General features: G+C 36.8%; 1 protein-coding gene across 2 annotated transcripts in view; it reads left to right on the forward strand.

The window, feature by feature from the left end:
- Positions 1–24243, forward strand: part of DIAPH3 (diaphanous related formin 3) — a 511880-nt gene that overhangs the window by 344607 nt on the left and 143030 nt on the right. For both annotated transcript variants that reach the window (XM_006090522.3, XM_023755349.1), the window contains one exon: positions 17051–17186. In XM_006090522.3, coding sequence (XP_006090584.1) covers positions 17051–17186 — 136 coding nt within the window. The remainder of the gene's footprint in view (positions 1–17050; positions 17187–24243) is intronic.

The raw sequence follows: 24243 nt of genomic DNA on the forward strand, positions 1-24243 counted from the left end.
CTTTTTTTTTCTTTTTTGCCCCCTAGGTTTAGATATATAAAAGTGCTAAAAACTTTGCAGTTACTTTCCAGTTCAAGAAGTCCAATCTGTCCCTCCCTGTGATTCCCACATATATGCCTCCATCTGAACTGTGTGTAATAATAAAGAAAGAATTCTGATTTCTTCCCATCTTAAGTGACTTATGAATTCCAACTAGAAGCCTCATCCTCTCTGTTTTTGGTAGTGATGTGTTGCTCTCTACCTCATTATTGGATAGACAGCAGTGGCTGAGGGAACAGGCTCTGGCATCAGAACACCCTGGGTGATATGACTGGGGACAAGTTACTTTATCTTGCTCTGCCTCAGTTTCCTCTTAAAAACAGCATGTGTTTCTTAGGGATGTTACATTTTGAAGATCAAATGATATTATGTACATCAGTGGTTCCCAAACTTATTTGGCCTACCGCCCCCTTTCCAGAAAAAATATTACTCAGCGCCCCCTGGAAATTATTTTTTTTTAAATTTTAATAGCAATTAAACAGAAAGATATATGTATTAATGTTTCTACCTTTTTCGTAAAATATAGTAAAGAAAGGTGTAAATTAGAAACATTGAAGTTTGAAATTATGAAACTATTTATTGAACTCAGAATAGAAAGGTAATACAAAAAAAGTTAAAACAAATGCACCTGTGGCCATCACCGCCCCCCTGGATCGCTGCAGCGCCCACCAGGGGGCGGTAGTGCCCACTTTGGGAATCACTGATGTACATACTAGAGGCCCAGTGTACGAATTCGTGCACCAGTGGGGTCCCCTCGGCCTGGCCTGCGGGATTGGGCTGAATATCTCTCTGACATCCCCTGAGGGGTTCCAGATTGCAAAAGGGTGCAGACCAGGCCGAGGGACCCCACCGGTGCACAATCGGGGCCAGGGAGGAACGCGGGAGGTTGGCCAGCTGGGGAAGGACTGCAGGAGGGCCCCAGGGCATGTCCAGCCCAACTCAGCCAGACCCCACCAGCAAGCTAACCTATCGGTTGGAGCGTCTGCCCCCTGGTGGTCAGTGCACGTCATAGCGAGTGGTTAAGTGGCCTTAGCATATCATTAGCATATTATGCTTTGATTGGTCTAACAGCCGACTGGTCGACCGGACACTTAGCATATTAGGCTTTTATTATATAGGATACTCTCAAAATTAGCTCCCTACACAAAATAGAAGTATAGTGATTTTCACCTTTCCCAATCCTATCTATAGGGAATATGCTAATTGACCCTCACACTATGGCAAAGATGGTGGCGCCCACAGCCAATAAGGAAGGAATATGCTAATTGATTGCCCTTCCCTCAAAGATAGCGGCATCCACAGCCAATAAGGAGGGAATATGCTAATTGAATGCCACGTCCTCAAAGATGTCAGTGCCCGCAGCCACAGATGGCAGTGCCCAGTCCCCTCAGCCCCACCAGGGAGGCAGGTTCGTGGCAAGCCCTGCCTCCGGAGTCCCCCAGTCCCCTCATCCCCCCATCCGCCCAGGGCCTGCTTGAGGTACAGACAAGCCTCAGATGGCGGCTTCCCAGCCACCCAGGCCACCTCAAGGCTCAGGTAACCAGGGCTGGCCGAGGCTTGCGCTGCCGGCAGTGGCAGCTGCAGATGTATGATGGGGAGTTGCCTTCCCCTGATCGCTGGGTCGCCTCCCACCCCTGAGGGCTCCCAGACTGTGAGAGGGGGCAGGCCAGGGTGAGCCCCCCCCCCCCCTACTCCAGTGAATGAATTTTCATGCACCGGGCCTCTAGTCTATAATAAGAAAAGCATAATATGCTAATTAGACCAGACATCCTCTGGATGCCCTTCCAGACAAAGCTGGGGCTGCGATGGAAGCCCTGGTCCCGGCAGTGGGCGGAAGGAAGGCCTACTCTTGCATGAATTTTGTGCATCTGGCCTCTAGTTCATTATAACAAGGAAATATTTAAAGTATGTTATACTTTTTTTAATTTTATGCTTCCCTATAGAATACTTTGAGTTAAATAAATAGCTACCTATTTGTAATCAGTAGTTCTGTCTTTAGGTTACTTCTCTGAAATCGTTAGAGTTATGTTTTATCTAGTTAGATTTGTTGTTCATGCTATTTGCAAACTTTAAGTTGATTTTTGGTTCATACAATTGAAATAACACTGTGTAGTGAACAAATGTAAAATCAATTATAACTCATTTAATCTTGTTGTGTGTTGATCAAATACAATTTATTCTTCTTCTGAATATTCAAACTAAAGTGGTGATTTGCTAAACAAAAATGAATTTATTCACTGAGAGGATATTTTTAGGGTTTTTTGTTGTTTTTTATAAAGAGGACAGCCAGAACAAAACTCATTTTGCCAAATCATTTTAATGTAGAAATTTGATGCTTGTCAATTCTAAATGTAATTTTTAAGGACTACTATTTAGACCAACTAGGCGAATAACAGGAACTCCAAAGCACTAGCATTTTCTGTGTATTCCTTAGTTCTTGTAGATTGACTCGTATGGTATCAGAGAAAAGAAAATTGTGTAAAAGTCCTGTGGTTGGATGTTGAGTCAACTTATGTAATTACTAGAGGTCCAATGCACAAAATTTGTGCACTTGTGGGGGTCTCTCAGCCCAGCCTGCACCCTCTCACAGTCTGGGAGCTCTTGGGGGATGTCTAAGCTGTCAGTCGGACCTCCTTAGTGCCACCGTGGAGGGGGGACAGGCTCCCACCACCGCCGCTGCACTTGCCAGCCATGAGCCCAGCTCAGGGCTTCTGGCTGAGCATCACTCCCGCTGTGGGAGCGCATGTACCACCAGGGGGAAGCTCCTGCATTGAGCATCTGCCACCTGGTGGTTAGTGCTTGTCATAGCGACCGGTTTTTCCACTGTTCGGTCGATTTGCATATTAGTCTTTTATTATATAGGACTAGAGGCCTGATGCATGAAAATTCTTGCACTGGAAGGGGATCCCTCAGCCCAGCCTGCCCCCTCTCACAGTCCGGGAGCCCTCAGGGACGGAAGGCGACCCAACAATCAGGGGAAGGCAATACCCCATCACACCTCTGCTGCTGCCACTGCCGGCAACGCAAACCTCGGCCAGCCCTGGTTACGTGTGCTTTGGGCGGCCCTGGGCAGCTGGGCAGCTGCCATCCAAGGCTTGCCTGTGTCTTGGGCCGACTCTGGGCAGCTGGGGGGCTGAGGGGACTGGGGTACTCCGGAGGTAGGTGCGTGGAGCAGCCGGGCCCGCCTGGATGCGGGCCTGTCCTTGCCATGTGCCTGCCTCCCTGGCAGGGCTGAGGAGACTGGGCACTGCCATCTTGTGGCTGTGGGCGCTGCCATCTTTGAGGGCGTTGCAGTCAATTAGCATATTCCCTCCTTATTGGCTGTGGGCACCACCATCTTTGCCATGGCGTGAGGGTCAATTAGCATATTCTGTCATTATTAGATAGGATAATAGAACATATTTTCTATCCTTGCTTATTCTAGTGAGCTTATGACTTCGAAGTTGTCTTCATTGTTATTCTGAGATCATACTTGGAGGTACAAAGCTCCAAACTAGAATAAAATACATATTCTAAATATAGGATCTTTTTTCTTCTGATCTTTGGTATCTGTTTATTTAAGGAATTGATCAATGCCTGGTGGTGAATATATGCAGCCTTGAAAATTAATTGCTAGGTTCTTCTAATCTTTATTCTTTAGACTTGTAACAATAAAAACACACCTAGACTAATTGGCTTAATTTTTCTCTTTAGTGATAAGATATATATTTGCTATACATTGCTCAATGGGATAATAGATGCATTTGACTGACGGGTTCTATATTACTAAACGACTGATAATTTGTATTTTCCATTTACATTTTAAGTATTTTGTTTGTTCCCTGAAAAGATATAGGAAAAGGTAAAACTGGATTATTCTAATACAATAATGAGGGCAATGATTGATACCAAAGAGAATTCAACTGAATAACTAATGCATAATCATAAGTAGATTAATCCATGTTATTGAGAAAATAACAGTAAACTTAGATGCCACAAGCAAGAATGAATAAAACGGCATATTCTTTGCATATGAGATATACTGGCCTTCATTTCCACATTGCGAATGAGAGAGAGAGAGAGAGAGAGAGAGAGAGAGAGAGAGAGAGAGAGAGAAAGGAAACACTGTTGTTTTAAGGCTTGTCATGTTTTAAACATTACCAGGTTCTCATGGAATATTTTAGGGCTTTGGTTGAATATTTTCTTTGAACAGGTGATTAGCAGTAGCTAAAAAAGTGCTGCCCTATCACTAAGCCTACATTAAAGCACTGTTCTTTATGGCTGCCATCTTGTGCCTACCTGTGCCTCACATTTGAGAGGTAAAGATAATATTTTTATAATATATCACTTTAGAACACAATGGAAAAGAATACATTTAATAGAAAATGAAGTTACACTTTGGAAAAACTTTAGTTGTGAAATTTCATACTTTATTAAAGAAGTTATTGACTAGGTTGAAATATCTCATTTATTTGAGAATTTTACAAAGTGTTTGAAGGAATTGCAAACAAACATAGTAGAGTGATGAAAGGTTGGTAATGTTAAGTCCCTAATAGGCTAATAAGTAATTTGTTGGTTCATCTGAAACTGACTTTACAATAAAGAGCAATTTGAAGCTGAAACAGTTTAACCATCAGCATCTGCACATCCTTTGGGACATTCTTAAAGGGTTGTATTCCATTTTCATAAGTTTCACGGTCATCAAATGTTTAACTTATAGCTCCTTGTATTGAATGTTAAGATGATGAATTGTTTGTGCTAGTGTATAGTATATCGTGTTCTCCAATTCTCACTGATAGCATTTTTTATTGAATTTGGCAATACCAGAGAGATTAATTTGATTAATTTGTATGTCATCTAGATTTCTTAAGTCTCTACCTTCTTATTATTGCAAATAGGGGTTTCTAAGAATAAACTTATTTTCCATTGTTTATAATCCAGTTTTTGCACGTGGAGAGAAATTTTATATTTAGTTACAAAAGAAAATACTTTTAATGGAAAACAGACGAGTAGATCTCATATTTTTTATTTTTTTAAAGATTTTTTTGACTGGTATTAATTATTTAAAAATATTTTTTTTTATGTTCCAGTATAGGAATATGTATAAGAATACAGGCATACATTTTTAAGGTTTATAAAAAGTATCTTCTATTTTTTCCTAAAAATGTTGTCATCAGGAATTTTTAGAAAGCATTAGTATGGTTGAGCATTGTCTCTTATCAAGGTGAAGACAACTCCTAACAAAGCATTTAGTGGGAATGTGTTGGATTCTAACATAGCTGTTTACTTTGAGAAAATTAGCCAGTGTCTTCATATTACCTAACATCCATCCATCTGGAAAGTGTGTGGATTTAAATTTGCTTTGTAATGTTATTTTAGAGACTTGAGACAAAATTGAAAACTTAGGCAAGAAGAAAAGATTTTTGAGTTTAGTGAAAACTGTACTAAAGAGATTCCTGGCTTATATAGCTTAACTATCCATAAATGTTTAAAGAAATATGTCTCTGAACAAGAAGACATTTATAGCCCTGACCGGTTTGGCTCAGTGGATGGAGCGTCAGCCTGCGGACTCAAGGGTCCCAGGTTCGATTCCAGTCAAGGGCATGTACCTTGGTTGTGGGCACATCCCCAGTAGGAAGTGTGCAGGAGGCAGCTGATCGATGTTTCTCTCTCATCGATGTTTCTAACTCTCTACCCTTCTCCCTTCCTCTCTGTAAAAAATCAATAAAATATGGTGTGTTTTTTTTTTAAAAAAGACATTTATAAGCTATCAACATTTTTTATACAATGCACTAGATTTCTAAGTTATAGAAATATACAGGATATTATCATATGTTAAAAAATGTTGAGTAGGATAGTTGTTGTTTAAGTAGTCTAAGACCCAGTGATAGAAATGATGTATGATCAAAAAGTTAGTATCAATGGAAATACTTTCATTTTTATATTTTATTACTATGTTATGAAGTAAACTAATGTACTCTTCAAGTAGGCATATTTGAAATATATAGACTATTATGTTTTTGTTTTTTTTAGGGGAAGGCAATGTGCACACTTAATTTTTTATATTTTAAACTTTTTGGCGAAAATAAAACAACCATTAATTGTATTATTGGGCAATGTTTCAAGTTAATTTATGAGGAATGTTTAATTTTAAGTGCAAGCAATACTTTGGGGGAAGTGAACACAGGAAACTAAACTAATTCTTTTTTAGAATAAAATTTCACAAAGCATATTAGATTTAAAAGTATCCTAAACAATACTTCTATAGATATATGTAAATTAAATCTTTAGAGGTATGAAGCTAGACTTGAGGTCAAGAGTACATCTTGCCTTCCATATTTAATTCACCTCTGTACCTTCCCTGCCAATTAATCCAGCAGTATTGGGTGAATGCTTTCACAACAGTACTACTTTATTAAATCAATGTAAAACCATATTCCAACATCTTGGAATGGAAGACATTGATATTCTTATAGGAACTATGAAAATTGGCCCTTCCCCAATATAATAGACATATGTATGATTGGTGCATGTGAGGAAGTGGCTTTCCTTGATGTATTTCCCAATATATAATTATATGTTTAAGACACTTGATTAATGATATCATAGTAATAATGAAAAACATATAAATTAGTAATAATATAATAGCATTTAAAATAATAATTGTTAACATTTATACGGGGCTTACTATGTGTCAGCAGTTCTGTAAGTCATTTACCTGTATTAATTCACTTAATTCTTATAATATCCTCATAAAATAGATACTATTTTGTCCATTTTACAGAAGAGGATACTGAGACACAACTCACACAGGTATTTAGTACCCAGTGAAGATTCAAACAAAGATAACATGTCTCCAGCTTTCCTCCTCCTAAATAGTATACTTTCTAATATGCAGTGATTAGCTCATATAGATTTTTAAAAATATCTGAAAGTAGTGAAATATCATACTTACTGTATTTTTTAAGACATTCTTGATTGTCAGTTTAACAAACTTTTTTTCAGTGCTTGTCCAGGACTGATCTTATATGTCTGTCCAATGTTAAACTGTTTACTTTTGGATCCTAAAACACATATAAGACATCCAGGAAAATATATAGTGCACAGAACTGCCTCATTATACAAAAGTGTTTAAGCATTAAAGATCTACATGTTGGCTGACTTTCAAGAGCGCACCCTTTTAGGACTGCTTAACATGATATGGTGATAGAGACTCTTTTAAAGATCCATCCTGTAATAGTACAACAAACTATTTAAAACATGGCTGTCTTGTGAGAAGGTCAGGGAAATTCCCAGGGCAAACTGGGTTTAAGAGAAAAAGAACAGAGCTGAGACTTGATTGTTGAGCATAGGTACACAAAGGAGAAAGCCAGGTTTGCCCTGGGATGCCAAGATCAAGAACAGGGTGAGAACACTGATAAGACAAATGTGAGACAAAAGTAAACTAAACTTATCCAGGTTAGAAATGACCCTTGATTACTTTCAGAAGCAAATTCAAAGCTTTATGCAGGAGGCAATTACAATTTAGGTTCTCAAGATTTTCAAAAATTATGCTTAATCAAATAACAGCTCTTAACCCCAATCAACAAACATACAGAGAAACAAGGGGCTGAATGGTGAAATGACCAAGACAAAAAAAACAAAGCAAAACAATAGATAGAAACCCACATGACTCCAGATATGGAATAAGATATGAAATGTTTAACAGATGAAATTAAAGAGAGAGAAATAAACAAGAGACTACCAAAGATGACTAAGCATGTTTGACAAAGAACCTAATAGAACTTAAGGAAATGAAAGCACGATACTTGAAATTAAACAATGATTATACTCAACCAAAGGAAAAAAAATGGTGAATTGAACAATAGATCTAAAGAAATTGTTCAGAATGCAGTCCAGGGAGACAACACAATTGGCAGTGTAAAAGATTTGTTAAGAAATATAGAGTATGAGATGGGAAGACCCACCACTTGTATAATGAAAGTCTCAGAAGGATAAGTTCAAAAGAATGAATGAAAGATATTATGAAAACTGATGGCTGTGAATTTTCCAGATGAAGAGTCTGGAAGTACAACTTTTATCAAGAGAGATAAATAAAATTCACTTGAAAAAATATTTTAGTGAAACTGTGACTACCAATGCAAGTGATTTCTCATAAAAAATGGAAGCCAAAAGAGATATCTTCAAGTGTTGAGAAAAAAACTTGTTCCAATTTAGGATACTCAGCAAAACCACTTTATGGAACAAGTGAAAAATTAAACTATTTTTGAATAAACAGAAGAGGGCATTTTCCACAAATATCCTTACCTTACTGCAGTGGTTCTCAACCTTCTGGCCCTTTAAATACAGTTCCTCATGTTGTGACCCAACCATAAAATTATTTTTGTTGCTACTTCATAACTGTAATGTTGCTACTGTTATGAATCGTACTGTAAATATCTGATAAGCAGGATGGTCTTAGGCGACCCCTGTGAAAGGGTCATTCGACTGCCAAAGGGGTCGCGACCCACAGGTTGAGAACTGCTGCCTTAAAGGATCTTCTAAAGCAGGAATTGGCAAACTCTTTAAAGGGCCAGCTAGTAAAAATTTTAGCTTTGCAGGCCACACAGTCTTTTGCAACTACTCAGCTGTACTGTAGCAGTGCAAAAGCAGCCATAAGCAGTATGTAAATGAGTGTGTGTGGCTATGTTCCAAGAATACTCTATTTACCATAACAGGTTGGTCCACCAAGGACTATAGTTTGCTGACCCCTGGTCTGAAGGATATATTTAAAGAAGTAGCAATTCCCTTGCCCCTGCCTTCAAAGAAAGGTTTGAGAGACAAGAAGACATATGCACCATGAAACTTAATGTAAAGAATAAAGTATAAAATGAAACAATGTGTAGCTTGTTTTGTAGAAATAGGAGACAGCTTAACTATTGGACAACTTAGTTAAATAAATTGAAAGAGATTTTTGAAGGTCAGGTCTTTTATGTTCTCTGTACATACAAGAGGAGGAAAGCAGGTAAAGATATAATATTTAGGCCTCATTAAGTTGTTAATTTATGTGATAAAATTACAAGGATGCCTAGTAAGAGGATAGACATATCCAGTAAAAATTCCAGACTTTAAGGGGAGAAATAGAGCAAGAAAGACATGTAACTAAATAAAAACAGGAGAAAATAAAAGGAGCATACGGTAGATAAAGCAGGGCAAATAGAAAGAATGATGTAAGGTGGTGGGAACAATCCTATATAATAAAAGGCTAATATGCAAATTGTCCCCTCGACTGGGAGTTAGACCAGGAGGTGGGGCCAGCCTGGCAACCCCCCGCGGTCCCTTCCCCCTGCCAGCCCCGCACTCGATCGGCCCCCCACATCCCGATCAGGAGCGGGGCCAACCGGGCAACTTCCTGTATCCCCTCCCCGCAGCTGGCCCGGCCCAATCATCTCTGATCGGGCTGGGCTGGCCGGACCACACCCGTGCTCGAATTCGTGCACTAGGCCTCTAGTATTTTATAAATCACAATATAATTTTTTAAAATATTTTATTGATTTTTTTACAGAGAGGAAGGGAGAGGGATAGAGAGTTAGAAACATCGATCAGCTGCCTCCTGCACACCCCCTACTGGGGATGTGCCCGCAACCAAGGTACATGCCCTTGACTGGAATCGAACCTGGGACCCTTCAGTCCGCAGGCCGATGCTCTATCCACTGAGCCAAACCAGTCAGGGCAACAATATAATTTTTTAAAGACTATAACATTGGACAAAAAGCAAAGTCTAGCTTTATGCTTTTTGATGCCTACCTATAAATTCAAGAATACAGAAAAGTTTGCAGTAACAGAACAGTTAATGAAATACAAGGAAAACATTAATCAACAGAAAAAGGGAAACTATGTTAAAAACAAGTAAAGTAGACTTAAGACAAGGGAATATTACTTCAAGATGATAGAAAATGTAATTCACCAGAAAGGTACAATTTTAAAGTTTACATGTGCATAATAACATAGCACCAAATAATCATGTAAAAATGATAAACTCTAGAAATAAATTGACAGAGTCAGCATTATATTGGGAAACTTCAACAAAGTCCTCTAACTTATTGGTAAGTTAGAAAAATATTAAAGACATGCGAGCTGTAAACAATTAAATTAACTGACTTAATTTTATTAACATACAGAACAGCACTCTGCAATTAAAGAACATATTCTTCTCAGTCACAAGTGGAACTTTTGTTAGATTAATCATATACTACAGATCATGAAAGAGATCTTGATAACATGAAAGAGATCTTGATAACTAAATATCAGCTTCATGCATTGACCACAATAATAACATGAAGTTAGAAATAAACAAGGATGAAATTTAAACTTCTATTTTGAACATTTTGAAAAACACATTAGGGCCCTGCCGGTGTGGCTTGGTGGTTGAGCATTGACCTATGAACAAGGGGGTCATGGTTTGACTCCTGGTCAGGGCACATTCCCTGGGTTGTGGACTGGGTCCCTAGTGTGGGATGTACAGGAGGCTGCTGATCAATGTTTCTCTCATCATTGATGTTTCCATCTCCCTCTCCCTTCCTCTTTGAAATCAATAAAAAAAAAAAAGATTATTAAAAAAAACACATATTAGGTGTCAAGGTAGAAATCATAGAAAAAATATAGACCTGAACAATATTGAAAATACTCCACACCAAAATTTGTGGGATGAAATAATAGTGGTATAAAGAAATTTATATCCTAAGTGCTTATACTAAAAAATCAGAAAGGATGAGAATTAACAAGGTAAGCATCTGACTTTAGAAATTAAAAAGGAATTATATAACTCTAGAGAATAAAAGGAGGGAAATGAAGAAGAAACTGACTTAAGAGGGAAGTTTTTAAAAGCCAAAATGTGGTTGGTTTGAAAGGACAAGTTAATTGGATAAACTTCTGAAAAAAATTAATCAAGAAAAAATAAATAATATTGAGAATGTAAAAGGAATATGAAGACTGATACAGAAGATAGTAAAGAGATAAGAGCATACTACAAAAATTTGTAGGCCAGAATTGGAAAAGTTGATGAAATAGGTAAGTTCCTAGAGAGAAAAAAAAAAATTACATATTGAAATTGACTTTAAAAGAACTGGAAAGCTTGAATAAGCCTACAGCTAATTTTTAATTTGATGACATTTCAAATCTGGCAAACTAAATACTTGGCTCAGAAAGTTTTACTGTTGTTTTACTATATTTTAATGAAGTGATTATTACAAATTAATAGAGTGTATAAAAAATACATTATGACCAAATGTTCAAAAAGATAAATTCTTCAGTTACAAGTTGAGTTTATCCCAGAAATGAAAGTTTGGTTTTATATTAGAACTAGAGAACTAGTGCATGGAGTGGTGCACTGGTGGGGGGCGTGGCCTGTGGGGATCAGCCCACTGTGGGAGTGCCTTTCATCCTGGTCAGCTAAGTGGCCTTGGACCCGCCCTCTGAGCGGCTGTTGAATGAGGAGATTAGTCTGAGCTGATATTTCGGGGTAATGTCTTGGGTAAAGGCGTGTTCTGTGTCCTGGAGGAACCTGGCAAAGAGCTTTGCACCCCAAAGCCACTCGGTGAATGTCCTTGATGTGTGATGCCAGGTTGGTGACACCATCAGGGATGTTCAAGGCAGCCATGTTCCAGGATCCTCAGCCATCAGGACGGCCTCCCCGAAGGGTCCACAGTCACGTCCCCTCTTGCCATCCGCCTATACCAGCTCCCCGCTCTCTTTCTAGAACACACCTAGAGGGACTACAACAGCTGGTGGCCAGAGTCTGGATTGTCTCAGGTATTTGATAGGTGCAGAGATTCAACCTCACCCTGGGCCTCTCATCCTAGTCAGCCAAGTGGCACTCCCACTGTGGGTGCTCACTGACCATCAGGGGGCAGCTCCTGCGCTGAGTGTCTGCCCCCTGGTGGTCAGTGCGCATCATAGCGACTGGTCGACCAGTCGTTCTGGTATTTCCACCATTCGGTCACTGGGCTTTTATATATATAGATATTTATAAACATAACTTACCACATTAAGAGTTACAGTAGATTGAGAAAAACATTCTATAAAATTCAGTCCTTTTTCAGGTTTTAAAACAAGATGACAGACTTACATAAACTACTTGAACATTTCTATCTGTAAATAGAAAACTAGGGACAAAGTGGAAACCCCCAACCTAATCATGGGGATTTAGCTTCTAGCTAGTACAGTTTTATGAGACAAGAAAGAAAAAGTATAAAATTTGAAAATGAAGAAATTAACTTCATTATGATTGCCTATGAATAATACAAAAAGGAGTCTATAGGAAAATTATTAGAAATAAGGACTTTTATCAATGGAATATTTAAATATATATTAGTTACTAAATATTAAAAATGATGCTTTTTAAAAGTCAATTTAACAAGAGCAATTGAGAAGACACAGAGAATAAATGTAACATAAAATGTCTAAAACATGAATGGAAAAAAACGTATGCATTTTTTTCAAAAGACTTAAAAAGACCTAAGTTAATGGAGAGCCACATGACATTCATAAATAGAAAGACTCAATATTGTAAAAATATCAATTCTCTGTAATCTACAAAATCAGAGCAATTCTATTCAAAATCCTAATAGGCCTTTTCAAAAGCCTTAGTAAGTACATTTTGAAATATAGATGACAGAGCAAAGGCCCAAGAATAGTGAAGATTTTTTAAAGAAAAAAGATAAGGCAGAAACCATGATAATTAAGACAGAGTATTACCAGTACAAACATGGTTATCTTGACCAAATGGACTAAAACAGCCCTAAAACTTCAGCACATATTATGGCTGCTTGGAATTTAGAGAAGTGGCTTTGAAGATCAATCTGCAGTGATAAGCTAGTAGGGAAATGTCTATGGGTCAGCTAGTTTTCAATGTGAAAAAAAGTAAATTGTATCCCCACTTCATACTATTCAAAAGCATTGATTCCAGATAAAGTACATACTGAAATGTGAAGAGAACAGCATCATTAAAACTTTAGAAGGAAATATAGGAGAATAGCTTTGTCTTTGAATTAGGGAAGGATTTCTTAAATAAGGTATAAGAGGTACCAGCAATATGAAAAAGATTTTTGACTACATAAATTTAAGAACTTCCATTTACTGAAAGTATATAAATATTTAAGTAGTACAAATCATTAAGAACATGATGAACAACCTAATGGAAAAGTGAGTAAAAGATCTGAATGGCATTTCACAGAATAGGAAATATAAGTTATAAGCATGATTGGATACCATTATATCCCTGCCAAATAGAAGACTGACAATGACAGTTTGGTGGTATGTGTGCTATGATCCCAAGGGATATCCACTGACACAACCACTTTGAAAATACATTGACATCATCTAGTAAGATTGAAGATGAATGTCTCCTTATAATCATCAACTTTACTCCTATCAGAGAGACCAGTGATTTTCAAACTTTTGACCATAACTCACTTTGTAAAATTTTGCAATGGGACTCAGATCTTTTATGTATGTGTATTTTTAGAACAGAAAATCATTAGCAAACACCCACTTAAAGAATGGCTGCCACCAGTTTCTAAACAAATTTAAGAACCAACTAATGTTGATTCATCTGCACCTATTGTGTTGTTTGTCATTTTTTTTTGTTTGAAAAGAGGTCTTTGCTCCTGACTAAATAGTCAGGTATTGCATGCAGACTGGTAAACTCACAGAGCTTTCAGACAAGAGCCTGTGACAGACTCTGTCTGGGAAGTTGTGCAAGCACTCAAATAATTTCTTGTGGTACAACATAGCCAAAAATAGTTGGTAGCAGTGCAATTTATTTGCCAATTGAATAAATAGTAAACCAGGTCAAGAATAAGATGATTTTAAAAAGTCAATGTCTTATAGCTAATTATCTTTATGTATGGCTCAACCTTAACTTTTCTGGCTTTGAATTTAAAATTAAAGTAACTAAGAAGCAATTGTTTTTTTTTCAATAATGTGGTTTTAAAACTATTCAGCTTTTCTACTTTAGGCTACTTTTGCTTTTCAACATTTAGAATAAAAGAAAATTCCAAATTACTATTAGAACTGGAATATTAGTTTTAAACTAAATACCTATTTCTATGCTGTCTGTTGGTATTTTTCCAGCTAAATTCTTCTCCTAATAGGTATAATGTCAGAATAAGATATGTTTTAAATGAGATAGGCTCTTAAATGAAAATCAATAGTGCATTTTCCATAAAGCAAAATAACTTTAAGAATTACTTCAGACCTTATTTCTAAATATAAACATTGTTATTAAAGGTCCTGGCAAGTAATTTTGACTTTTTATTGCCCAGTGGAATACTAAAAAGGTGTGGCAGTTATATCTGGTATAGGTACTCTATTAAATGTTCTCATTCAAATGCATCCAGTCATTAAAGTGGAAAATTCGCATCAGAAAATTTTGTACTTTAATAAGTTTTATAAATAAGCAACATGATATATATTTTCTAATCTATCGCCATTTCCTTTTATTCACTTTATTCAAGCAAGAAATACGGTTTTGATTTCTGGATATTTGCTTATCTTTTCCTCCACCACAATCCATTCTTCCTACACCATCTCCCCTACACATTCATATATGGGTGCACATGCACACACAAACACACAGATGTACACACTTGTCTCTGAAATCATGCTTTTAAAAAAAAGTTGCTTCTCCTGTGTTCCTAACTTATGTTGATTTTTATAGCATTTGTTGTCTTATAGCTGACAGTTAACATATGCTAACATAGCATGAAGCAACATGGTAGAAAAAAACATAGGTTACAGCTAGCTTTCAAATCTTGCCTCTGCCTCTTTCTACTCCTGTTATAGTGAACAAATACTTAACCATTCTGTACCATAATGGAGAGTACAGAATCCATTTTGTAGATTGGAGGGTTTGCACATTAAAGCATTCATTATTGCAGCTGGTATTCCATAGCTTAGCAAAAATAATGTGTTAATACATCATGAACTGTGAAGAGTATGAGAATTTACCTTGTTAGCATTCTGTGAATGTTGGCAGAAGACACAAGACTGTGGGGTCAGAGACAAAGAACAGTTTGTTACATCAATAGCAATAGCCAGAGTAACAATTTTGTAGATTCCTGAGCCTGAATTCTCATAGGGCAATGTTAAGAGGGTCTAATACCTGCATGCTTAGTAGTTTGTCTTACTAGAGAAAAATCTAAACTTAGGAAACACAAACTTTTTATTTTTTAAAATATATTTTATTGATCTTTTTACAGAGAGGAAGGGAGAGGGATAGAGAGTTAGAAACATCGATGAGAGAGAAACCTCGACCAGCTGCCTCCTGCACACTCCCTACTGGTTATGTGCCCACAACCAAGGTACATGCCCTTGACTGGAATTGAACCTGGGACCCTTGAGTCCGCAGGCCGATGCCCTATCCACTGAGCCAAACCGGTTAGGGCGGGAACACAATCTTTTTAAAGAGATAATAAGACTAACTTACCCACCTTTTCCCATCTACTATATTGTACAGCAAATAAATCCATTTGCTTAATAGGTAGACATTATCTCCATTCCCAAGACACTGCATTATACAAATACCTTTGAAAAGATACTTTGAAACAAAGGTGGTTGATTAGTACTTGTGTCTTAGAGTGCATAGTTTTACATTCTGGCCTAGAGGACCATAAATACTAAATGATCAGGCCTCAGAACTCCTGACTTCACCTTACACTATACTGGTTGCCTTTCTCTCCAACCTGCCAATAGCCTTTGCATTTATTCTTCCTCCCAGATCATCACCTAGCTAACTCCTTGCCATTCAAATTCAGCTTGAATCAAATCAGTGAGTGAGGCCTTACTGACAACCAAATATAAAGTAGCTCCCCAGGCTTTCCATCACATCACTCTGTTTTTTTAATAATACTATATTTATCAAATTTATTGTTTATTTGCCTTCAGCCCCACCCTATCACAAAGAATGTAAGCATGTTTTAGAGCTATAAATATATCTCGTCTTTAAATAGTATCATGTGCTACTCAATATCTCAGTAAGTATTTATTGGATGGGTGGATTTAATTAGTATTCTCTCTATGCTTTTTGTTCTCTTTTTCCCCTTGTACTTTTCCTTTTATTGTTTTGATTAATAATATTAAACTTTATTATTTGATTTCTAATGAAAATCTTACAGTATTTCTAGGGTTAAAAAATATTACAGTAAAGGAGGAATTAACATCTTCCCCAAACAAGATGAACCACCTACTTGTTAAGTTTAATTATACACTTTTCTATTCAATATTATTATTGATAAACTAGCAATTAGATAACCTGTTTGGTTTCATTGGTACTGAGAATACAAACTCCATGCTGTTTGTTGGAACTTAGAAAAATCCATGTTTACCTGCTAATTCCCACTCTTGCAACATGAGAGGCATTTCTTGATTTGTATAGTACTTAGAAAATAAGAACTTAACTGGTCATATATCTATAGAGATCTTTTTATAGCTTCCATGTTCTTTGTTTTGATGGACAATGAGCTTTCATTTAAAATGCCAAGTGTTTATTTAGTCATCCTTATGACACTTCTGCCTATATGAAAAAAAATTGTTAAATGATTGTAGTGTAAAGGAGCTATTACATATTTTTAGCTCATTTTTATTATTTGCTCAACTACTTCACTTGTATTCAATAGTTTACTTTGCAGAGGAGGTATAGACTTTAATACATCCACTAGATATTCTTTTGGAAATATATATAGAAAAACAGTTTTGATTTGTAATTTAAATGGTTTTTATTTTTAGTTTCTGTCTCCCTTCTCTTAGTTGATTTCACTAAGATGCAGGTGCTTTAAACATAACAGTTGTATTTATAGATACATGACATGATACATGACATATTTAATAAGGGTTCGTATGCTAATCTTTTAAAAGACTGGGTTACTAATATAATAAGTAACCATTATTTAAAAGATATTTAATCACAGTTCTACAGATTAATAATTCTCCATTTTTTGGTGTGGAATCACTGTGGTTAAAATTGATCATTTTTCAAAATTAATTTGTTTTATAGCAAGCATTAAAGGAAAATGTCAAAAAAAGAGAAGCAGAGGAAAAACAAAAACGTGTCAGAATAGCCCAAGAATTGGCAGAGAAAGAAAGGCTTGAACGCCAACAAAAGAAAAAGCGCTTATTGGAAATGAAGACTGGTGAGTACTATCAAATTTTCTATTTATACTCTGTACAAGTAAGATTTATACTGGTTACTTTATTGGTAGTTGAATATACTTAAGTAAAAAAGGGAGATATGATTACTTATTTGTGTTGGTAAATCGTAAAGCTGTCCATTTTTTATGGGCTTTCCCCCTTTTTGTTTACTAACTCATAGTGTTTTCATTCTAACTTTGGTTGTAGGTGACTTTGGTTCCAGATATTCACATTTCTTTGACAACTATTTCAACAAACAATCTGTAATAATTTATGTCAGTTAATGTGGGAAACTGGAAAACTCTATAGGCCTGTTTCTTCAATAAAATACTATACCAAGGGAGAAAAAAAGTGATGAAGGGAAAACTAACTGATTAAAAGAGACTAAAAAGACATATCAATCCATTGCAGTAAACAGAATTTAAGTATAGGGCGAGGCAAAAGTAGGTTTATAGTTGTCATATGGAAAATAATACAATAATCTACAATAATAAAAGGGTAATATGCTAATTAGACCGGACTTCCTTCCTGATGAAGCTGGGCCAAAGTGAAGCTGCCCCGGTCCCGGTGCCTGCCAGCAGCCAGAGGGAAGCAGCCCCGGTCCCAGGTGCCAGAGGGAAGCCGGTGCCTGCAGCTGGGGGAAAGAAGGTCTACTCTTTATTTTTATTTTTATTTTTATATATTTTATTGATTTTTTAAAGAGAGGAGGGGAGAGGGATAGAAAGTTAGAAACATCAGTGAGAGAGAAACATCGATCAGCTGCCTCCTGCACACTCCCTACTGGGGATGTGCCCGCAACCAAGGTACAAGCCCTTGACTAGAATCGAACCTGGGACCCTTGAGTCCGCAGGCTGACGCTCTATCCACTGAGCCAAACTAGTTTATGGCGGAAGGCCTACTCTTGCACGAATTTTCGTGCTCTGGGGCCTCTAGTTAATAAATAATGATCCAAGAATGAACTGTGTTTTGCTTACTCAAAACTGTAAACCTACTTTTGTCCTACTCCGTATACTCCAATCCAAACAAATGTAGGAAAAAACAGTCTGAAATTTTTGAATTTCAGTATCTTTAAGAGACTCACTGAAATTTTATAGATGAAAAGAAACTATGTTTGGAATTTCAGTCAAAATAGTCTAGTATGACTGTAAAGTATGTGGGTGTAAAGATGAAACAAGATTGGCTACAAGTAACAATTACTAAAGTTGGGTGATGCATACTTGGAGGGAAGGATTTGTTCACTACATTATTTTCTCTATTTTGGGATAGTTTACAGTTTGACTTTGGGTGGTGGACACACAATGCACTGTACAGATCATGTATCATAGAAATGTACACTTGAAACCCATATCTAATTAACCAATGTCACCCCAATAAATTTAATTTTTAAAAATAGCTCTTGGAAAAAGGTTAAAAAGAAAAAATTAGCAAAATTACAGCTTTAGACAGCTATATATGTATATTTTCCAAAGCTAAAAGATACACAAAGTTAGGAGCAAAAGAATTAAGTAAATTGTAGTTATATTTCACCCCCTGAAAATTCTGGCTCTTCTATCTCCAAGCCACTAAGGACTGCAGAAGCCTTTAATTAAAATCCATCAACTTCACTGCTAAATTACCATAGTTTACAATTCAGGGCTGCAAATTCACCTAAGGTTTCCCTGGGGGAACACAGAGATGCCTTCTTGCCTTCTCTCCTTTCATTTTTACAGACATATTTTATCTTTAATAAAGCAAACTGAGTACTTTAATGTATCGCACATGCTTCTTCCACGGGGAAAAATTCATCTAAACACAATTTCTATAAGAGTACACTTGAAATTCAAGAAGTGTTCTCTTGTTAAGGTGTAAACAAAAATGGAGATCAGGAAGGTTTAGCATTGATTTTTAAAATATGCTTCTGAAAGTCATTTTAAAATAATCTATTACTGCCTAGTTTATCAAACATTCTGGTATTTGAACATTAGCTCATTTAGTGTTGGTTAAAGAGTCATCCAGACAGTTCCTCATGGCAGATTGCTGTATTGTTTGCTGTGGGTTTTGCCTGAGGATCTGTCATACAGAGCTTCTCAACAATTCTCTTAAGTTAAAACATTTTAATGAAACTTCAAATCCAATATAATTTTAATAATGATTTTATTTAAACTTATATTTCTCCTGATGAAAACTTCCAATGTTATGAATAGTGTTTTTTTTCCCAATTTTAATATAATACTTTTGTATTCTAGAAAACACCAAAAAAGTAGTAGGTCTTAAGACCATGATCTATAATCCTCCTATCCAAAGAATTACTATTAATATTTTGGTACATTTTTCTTATAGTTTTAAATTTTTCTGCCTTTTAATAACAGCTCTATGATCCTAGTGAATATGCACTTTACGGTCTTGCTTTATCTTGCTAAACTTTCTGAATGTTTTATTTTATTCTTAATTATGATTTTTAATATCTATGTCATTGCATCCACTTGATATGTGATTTCACACTGAACTTGCATTAGTCAGTAATGAGGTTAGAGACAATACTTATTTCCATCTATTCAATGCAATAAATACAGTTATGCATAAATAATTTTAAAATATAATTATTAGGATATGCAATCAAAAGGGTAGATATCTTTAAGACTTTGGATACATATTGCCAATTGATATTCAAAAGTAGTCTAATTTCACCAACTTTTAACATTAATTTATAAATTTGCTTTGGTATTCTCATTCTTTAAAGATTTTTGTTAATATAATAGATTAAAAAGTTTGTTTTTTTCTCTTCTGTTTCTTTACTACTGAGGTTGGACAGTTTTCAAGTATTTATAGTCTATTTGTATTTATTCGTTTTGAATTGTGCTTCTTTTAGTCTTCTTCTTATTGATTTACCCAAGTTAGCTCATTATATATTAACTAGAGGCCCGGTGTACGAAATTCATGCACTGTGTGTGTGGGAGTGTCCCTCAGCCCAGCCTGCACTCTCCCAATCCAGGACCCCTTGGGGGATGTCTGACTGCCAGTTTAGGCCTGATCCTGCAGTCAGACATCCCTCTCGCAATCTGGGACCACTGGCTCCTAACCACTCACCTGCCTGCCTGATCGCCCCTAATCGCCTTCACCTGCAGGCCTGATCGCCCCCACCTGCCCCCCCTACTGACCTGATCTCCCCCAACTGCCCCCCCTGCCAGCCTGATTGCCCCCAAATGCCCTCCCCTGCTGGCCTGATTGCCCCCAACTTCCCTCCTCTGCAGGCCTGATCGCCCCCAACTGCCCTCCCCTGCCGGCCTGATCCCCCTAAATGCTCTACCCTGATGGCTTGATCGCCCCAAACTTCCTGGAAAAAGGCCCTACCACTATGGCTTTGTCTCGAAGGACATCCGAAAGGTCTCCGGAAGGTATCCTGGTCTAAAAAGAATATTAATATTTTATTAGTATAGATATTTACCTTTTAAGTATGTTTTCTCAATTTGGCTTTTTATTTTTCTATCTTGACATAAAAAAGTTTCATTTTTGTTATGTTTCATTATAATCTTTTTGATTTTTTTATCATCTTAAAATTTAGAAAGTCATTCTTTCAGCAATTTTAAATCCACTTCAAGTCTTTTCTAGTTTCAATTTTTTATGATACTATCCTATCTAATAAAAAGGGAATATGTTAATTGACCCTCATGCCATCACAAAGATGGCGGTGCCCACAGCCAATAAGGAGGGAATATGCAAATTGACTTCCCCACCCTCAAAGATGGTGGCACCCACAGTCACAAGATGGCGACGCCCAGTCCCCTCAGCCCCGCTGGGGTGACTGCCTCCGGAGTCCTCCAGTCCCCTCAGCCCCCCAGCCACCCAGCACCGACCTGAGGTGCAGGCAAGTCTTGGATGTCGGCTGCCCAGCCTCCCAAGGCTGGCCCAGGACACAGGCAAGCCTCAGATGGCAGCTGCCCAGCTGCCCAGGGCCGCCTGAGGCTCAGGTAACCAGGGCCGGCCGAGGCTTGCGCTGCCAGCAGTGGTAGTAGCAGAGGTGTGATGGGGCGTTGCCTTCCCCTGATCGCTGGGTTGCCTCCCACCCCTGAGGGCTCCCGGACTGTGAGAGGGGGCAGGCCGGGCTGAGCGACCCCCCCCCGCCTCCAGTGCATGAATTTTCATGCACCGGGCCTCTAGTTTTATTATAACTCTTTATTTATCGTTAATATATTTAACACATGGATTTTAATATAGCAGCATTTATTTCTGAATTTTACCAAAACTTTTCTAATATTTAACCATCAATTATAGTTAATAATTGGCTTATGTTGGTTTCAAATAGGTAATTTTATGTCCAGGATGTTACTTTTCTATTCTTAATTATTAAAGTATATTTGAATATTTTTATTTTTAAAATAAATTTAAGGAAGGGTTTCTGTTGTGTAATTTGTTAATCATAGGACTCATCTTATTTGACCTATTGGATTATTTTACAAAACTTTTTCTATACTCTCTCTTTCCAAACATGGCCTGCAAATTATTATAGATGCATCGCAATAAGTCTCTCAGTTGAGAGGAGTTTGCAATACCTTTAATATGCTGAGTTTTTATATATGCCAAACATTTTTATATTCTCTGGAAGAATATTCTTCAATTGATAGTCTGGTTAACATTGATTTATATTAATTATATTCAATGAATACTTCAAAATAATGTCTTTAAAATAGTGTATATTATGTGGGAATATTTAAATAGATTTAATCAAAATCACTTGATGCAAGATAAGACATTTGATACAACAGAAAGCTATGTGGTAGTAAGCTATTTTGAAACATTTTCTCTCTTTTAAAAAACATTTGAAAAGCCCTGTTCAAGTGGTTCAGTTGGTCGAAGCACTATCTCATACACAAAAAGATGGCAGGTTTGATTTCTGGTCAGAGCACATACTTAAGTTGTGGGTTTGATGCCCAGTCAGGGCATGTACGGGAGGCAACCGATTGATGTTTATCTCTCACATTGATGTAAGTGTTTATATGTGTGTGTGTCTCTCCCTTCCTCTCTCTAAAATCATTTAAAACATATCCTTGGGTTGGGATTAAAAATTTTAAAAACAACAACACTTAAACATCTTGGAAATTAACTTTGATTTTTTTTTTACACTGGAATTTTAAAGAATCTAGGGATATCTTCCAAATTTCATAGTACCAAACATGCCATTTTCTCACCGAAGTGAAAAATTTAGATCCTGTCTAAAGTTTCAATAAATGATGATTATTCTGAATAGTCTTTAGTTTTCATTTAAATATAATACAATTATTAATATAGAAGTATTTAGTCTCTTAATATTAATCTAGCTGCTACATTATAAGTCAAATATATTATTATTTGTTGATAACCTTTTAAAAATAGTATAAATATGCAGTCACCTTTTTCTTTCCATGTTAGATGTAGAATATGCTTTATGCCAAATCATGATTTTAATAACATTTGGAGGTTTTATGAAGTAGAAGTTACAAAAAAGTGTGTCTAATTAGTATTCACTAGTGAAAATATTCTTAGGCAAAATATCAGTTTCTGACACTTCAAAAAAATTTATTTTGTTGTTGAGAGTATTACAGATGTCCCCCATTTTCCCCACTTTGCCCTTCTCCACTCATCTCCCACCCCATCCCAGGCCTATCCTCACCTGTCTATTTCCTTTGTCCATGGGTTATGAATAATTGGTACTTCTAAATTCCTTCACTTTTTTCATCCATCCCCTGACCTTTTTCCCATCTGGCAACCATCAAAATGTTCTTTGTATCTATGACTCTGTTTCTATTCTGTTTGTTCATTTATTTTTATTTTTAGATTCAATTGGTGATATGTATTTGTTGCGATTTTATTGTTCTTATTTTTGATCTTTTTTACTTCTTTTCTTCTTCTTAAAGAAGACCCTTTAACATTTCATGTAATTCTGGTTTCATGGTGATGAATCCTTTAGCTTTTCCTTATCTGTAAAGCTTTTTATCTGACCTTCAAATTTAAATGATAGCTTTGCTTGGTAGAGTAATCTTTGTTGTAGGTCCTTGCTTTTCATCACTTTGAATATTTCTTGCCATTCCCTCTGGCCTGCAAAGTTCCTGTTGGGAAATCAGCTGACAGTTGTATGGGTGCTCCCTTGCAGGTAAGAAACTGCTTTTTTTTTTGCTGCTTTAAGATTCTCTCTTTTTCTTTAACCTTTGCCATTTTAATTATGATGTGTCTTGGTGTGGGCCTCTTTGGGTTCCTCTTGTTTGGGACTCTTTATGCTTCCAGGACTTGTATGTTTATTTCTTTCACCAGTTAAGGGAAGTTTTCTGTCATTATTTTTTCAAATAAGTTTTCAATTTCTTGGTTCCTCTCTTCTCCTTCTGCCAACCTCATCATGCGAATATTGGTATGCTTGAAGTTGTCCAAGAGGCTCCTTATACTATCTTCATATTTTTGGATTATTTTATTTTATTTTATTTTATTTTATTTTATTTTATTTTTTGTTGTTCTGATTGGGTCTTTTTTGCTTTTTATATTCCAAATTCTTGATTTGATTCTCAGCATCCTCTACTGTTGAATCCCTGTAAATTATTCTTTATTTCATTTAGTGTATGCTTAATTTCTGACTGGGCCTTTTTTATTTATTGATGTTCTCACTAAGTTCCTTAAGTTCTCAGTAAATTCTTTGAGCATCCTTAAAAATCATTGTTTTAAACTCTGTGTCTGGTAGTTTCCTTGCTTCCATTTTATTTAGTTATTTTTCTGGAGATTTCTCCTGTTCTTTCATTTGTGACATGTTTCTTCGTCTCTGCATTTTGGCTGCTTCCCTGTCTTTGTTTCTATGTATTAGGTAGGGCTGCTATGTCTCCTAGAATTGGTAGAGTGGCCTTGTGTAGTGGCCCAGTGACTCAGCCTCCCCAGGCACCTGAGCTGGAAAATCCAAGAGTGCCTGTGTGTGAGCTGTGTGTACTGCCCTATTGTAGTTGAGCCTTGGTTGATGTTGGCATTACTGGGAGGGAATGACCCCAACACCAATTGGTTGTGAGGACCAGTTTCAACTATAGCAGAAGAGCAGCTGTGTAGAAGCCTACCCTGTGGAGCAGGACT

Source organism: Myotis lucifugus, unplaced genomic scaffold, assembly GCF_000147115.1.
Source record: "Myotis lucifugus unplaced genomic scaffold, Myoluc2.0 scaffold_74, whole genome shotgun sequence".
In the NCBI taxonomy this organism is placed as follows: Eukaryota; Metazoa; Chordata; class Mammalia; order Chiroptera; family Vespertilionidae; genus Myotis; species Myotis lucifugus.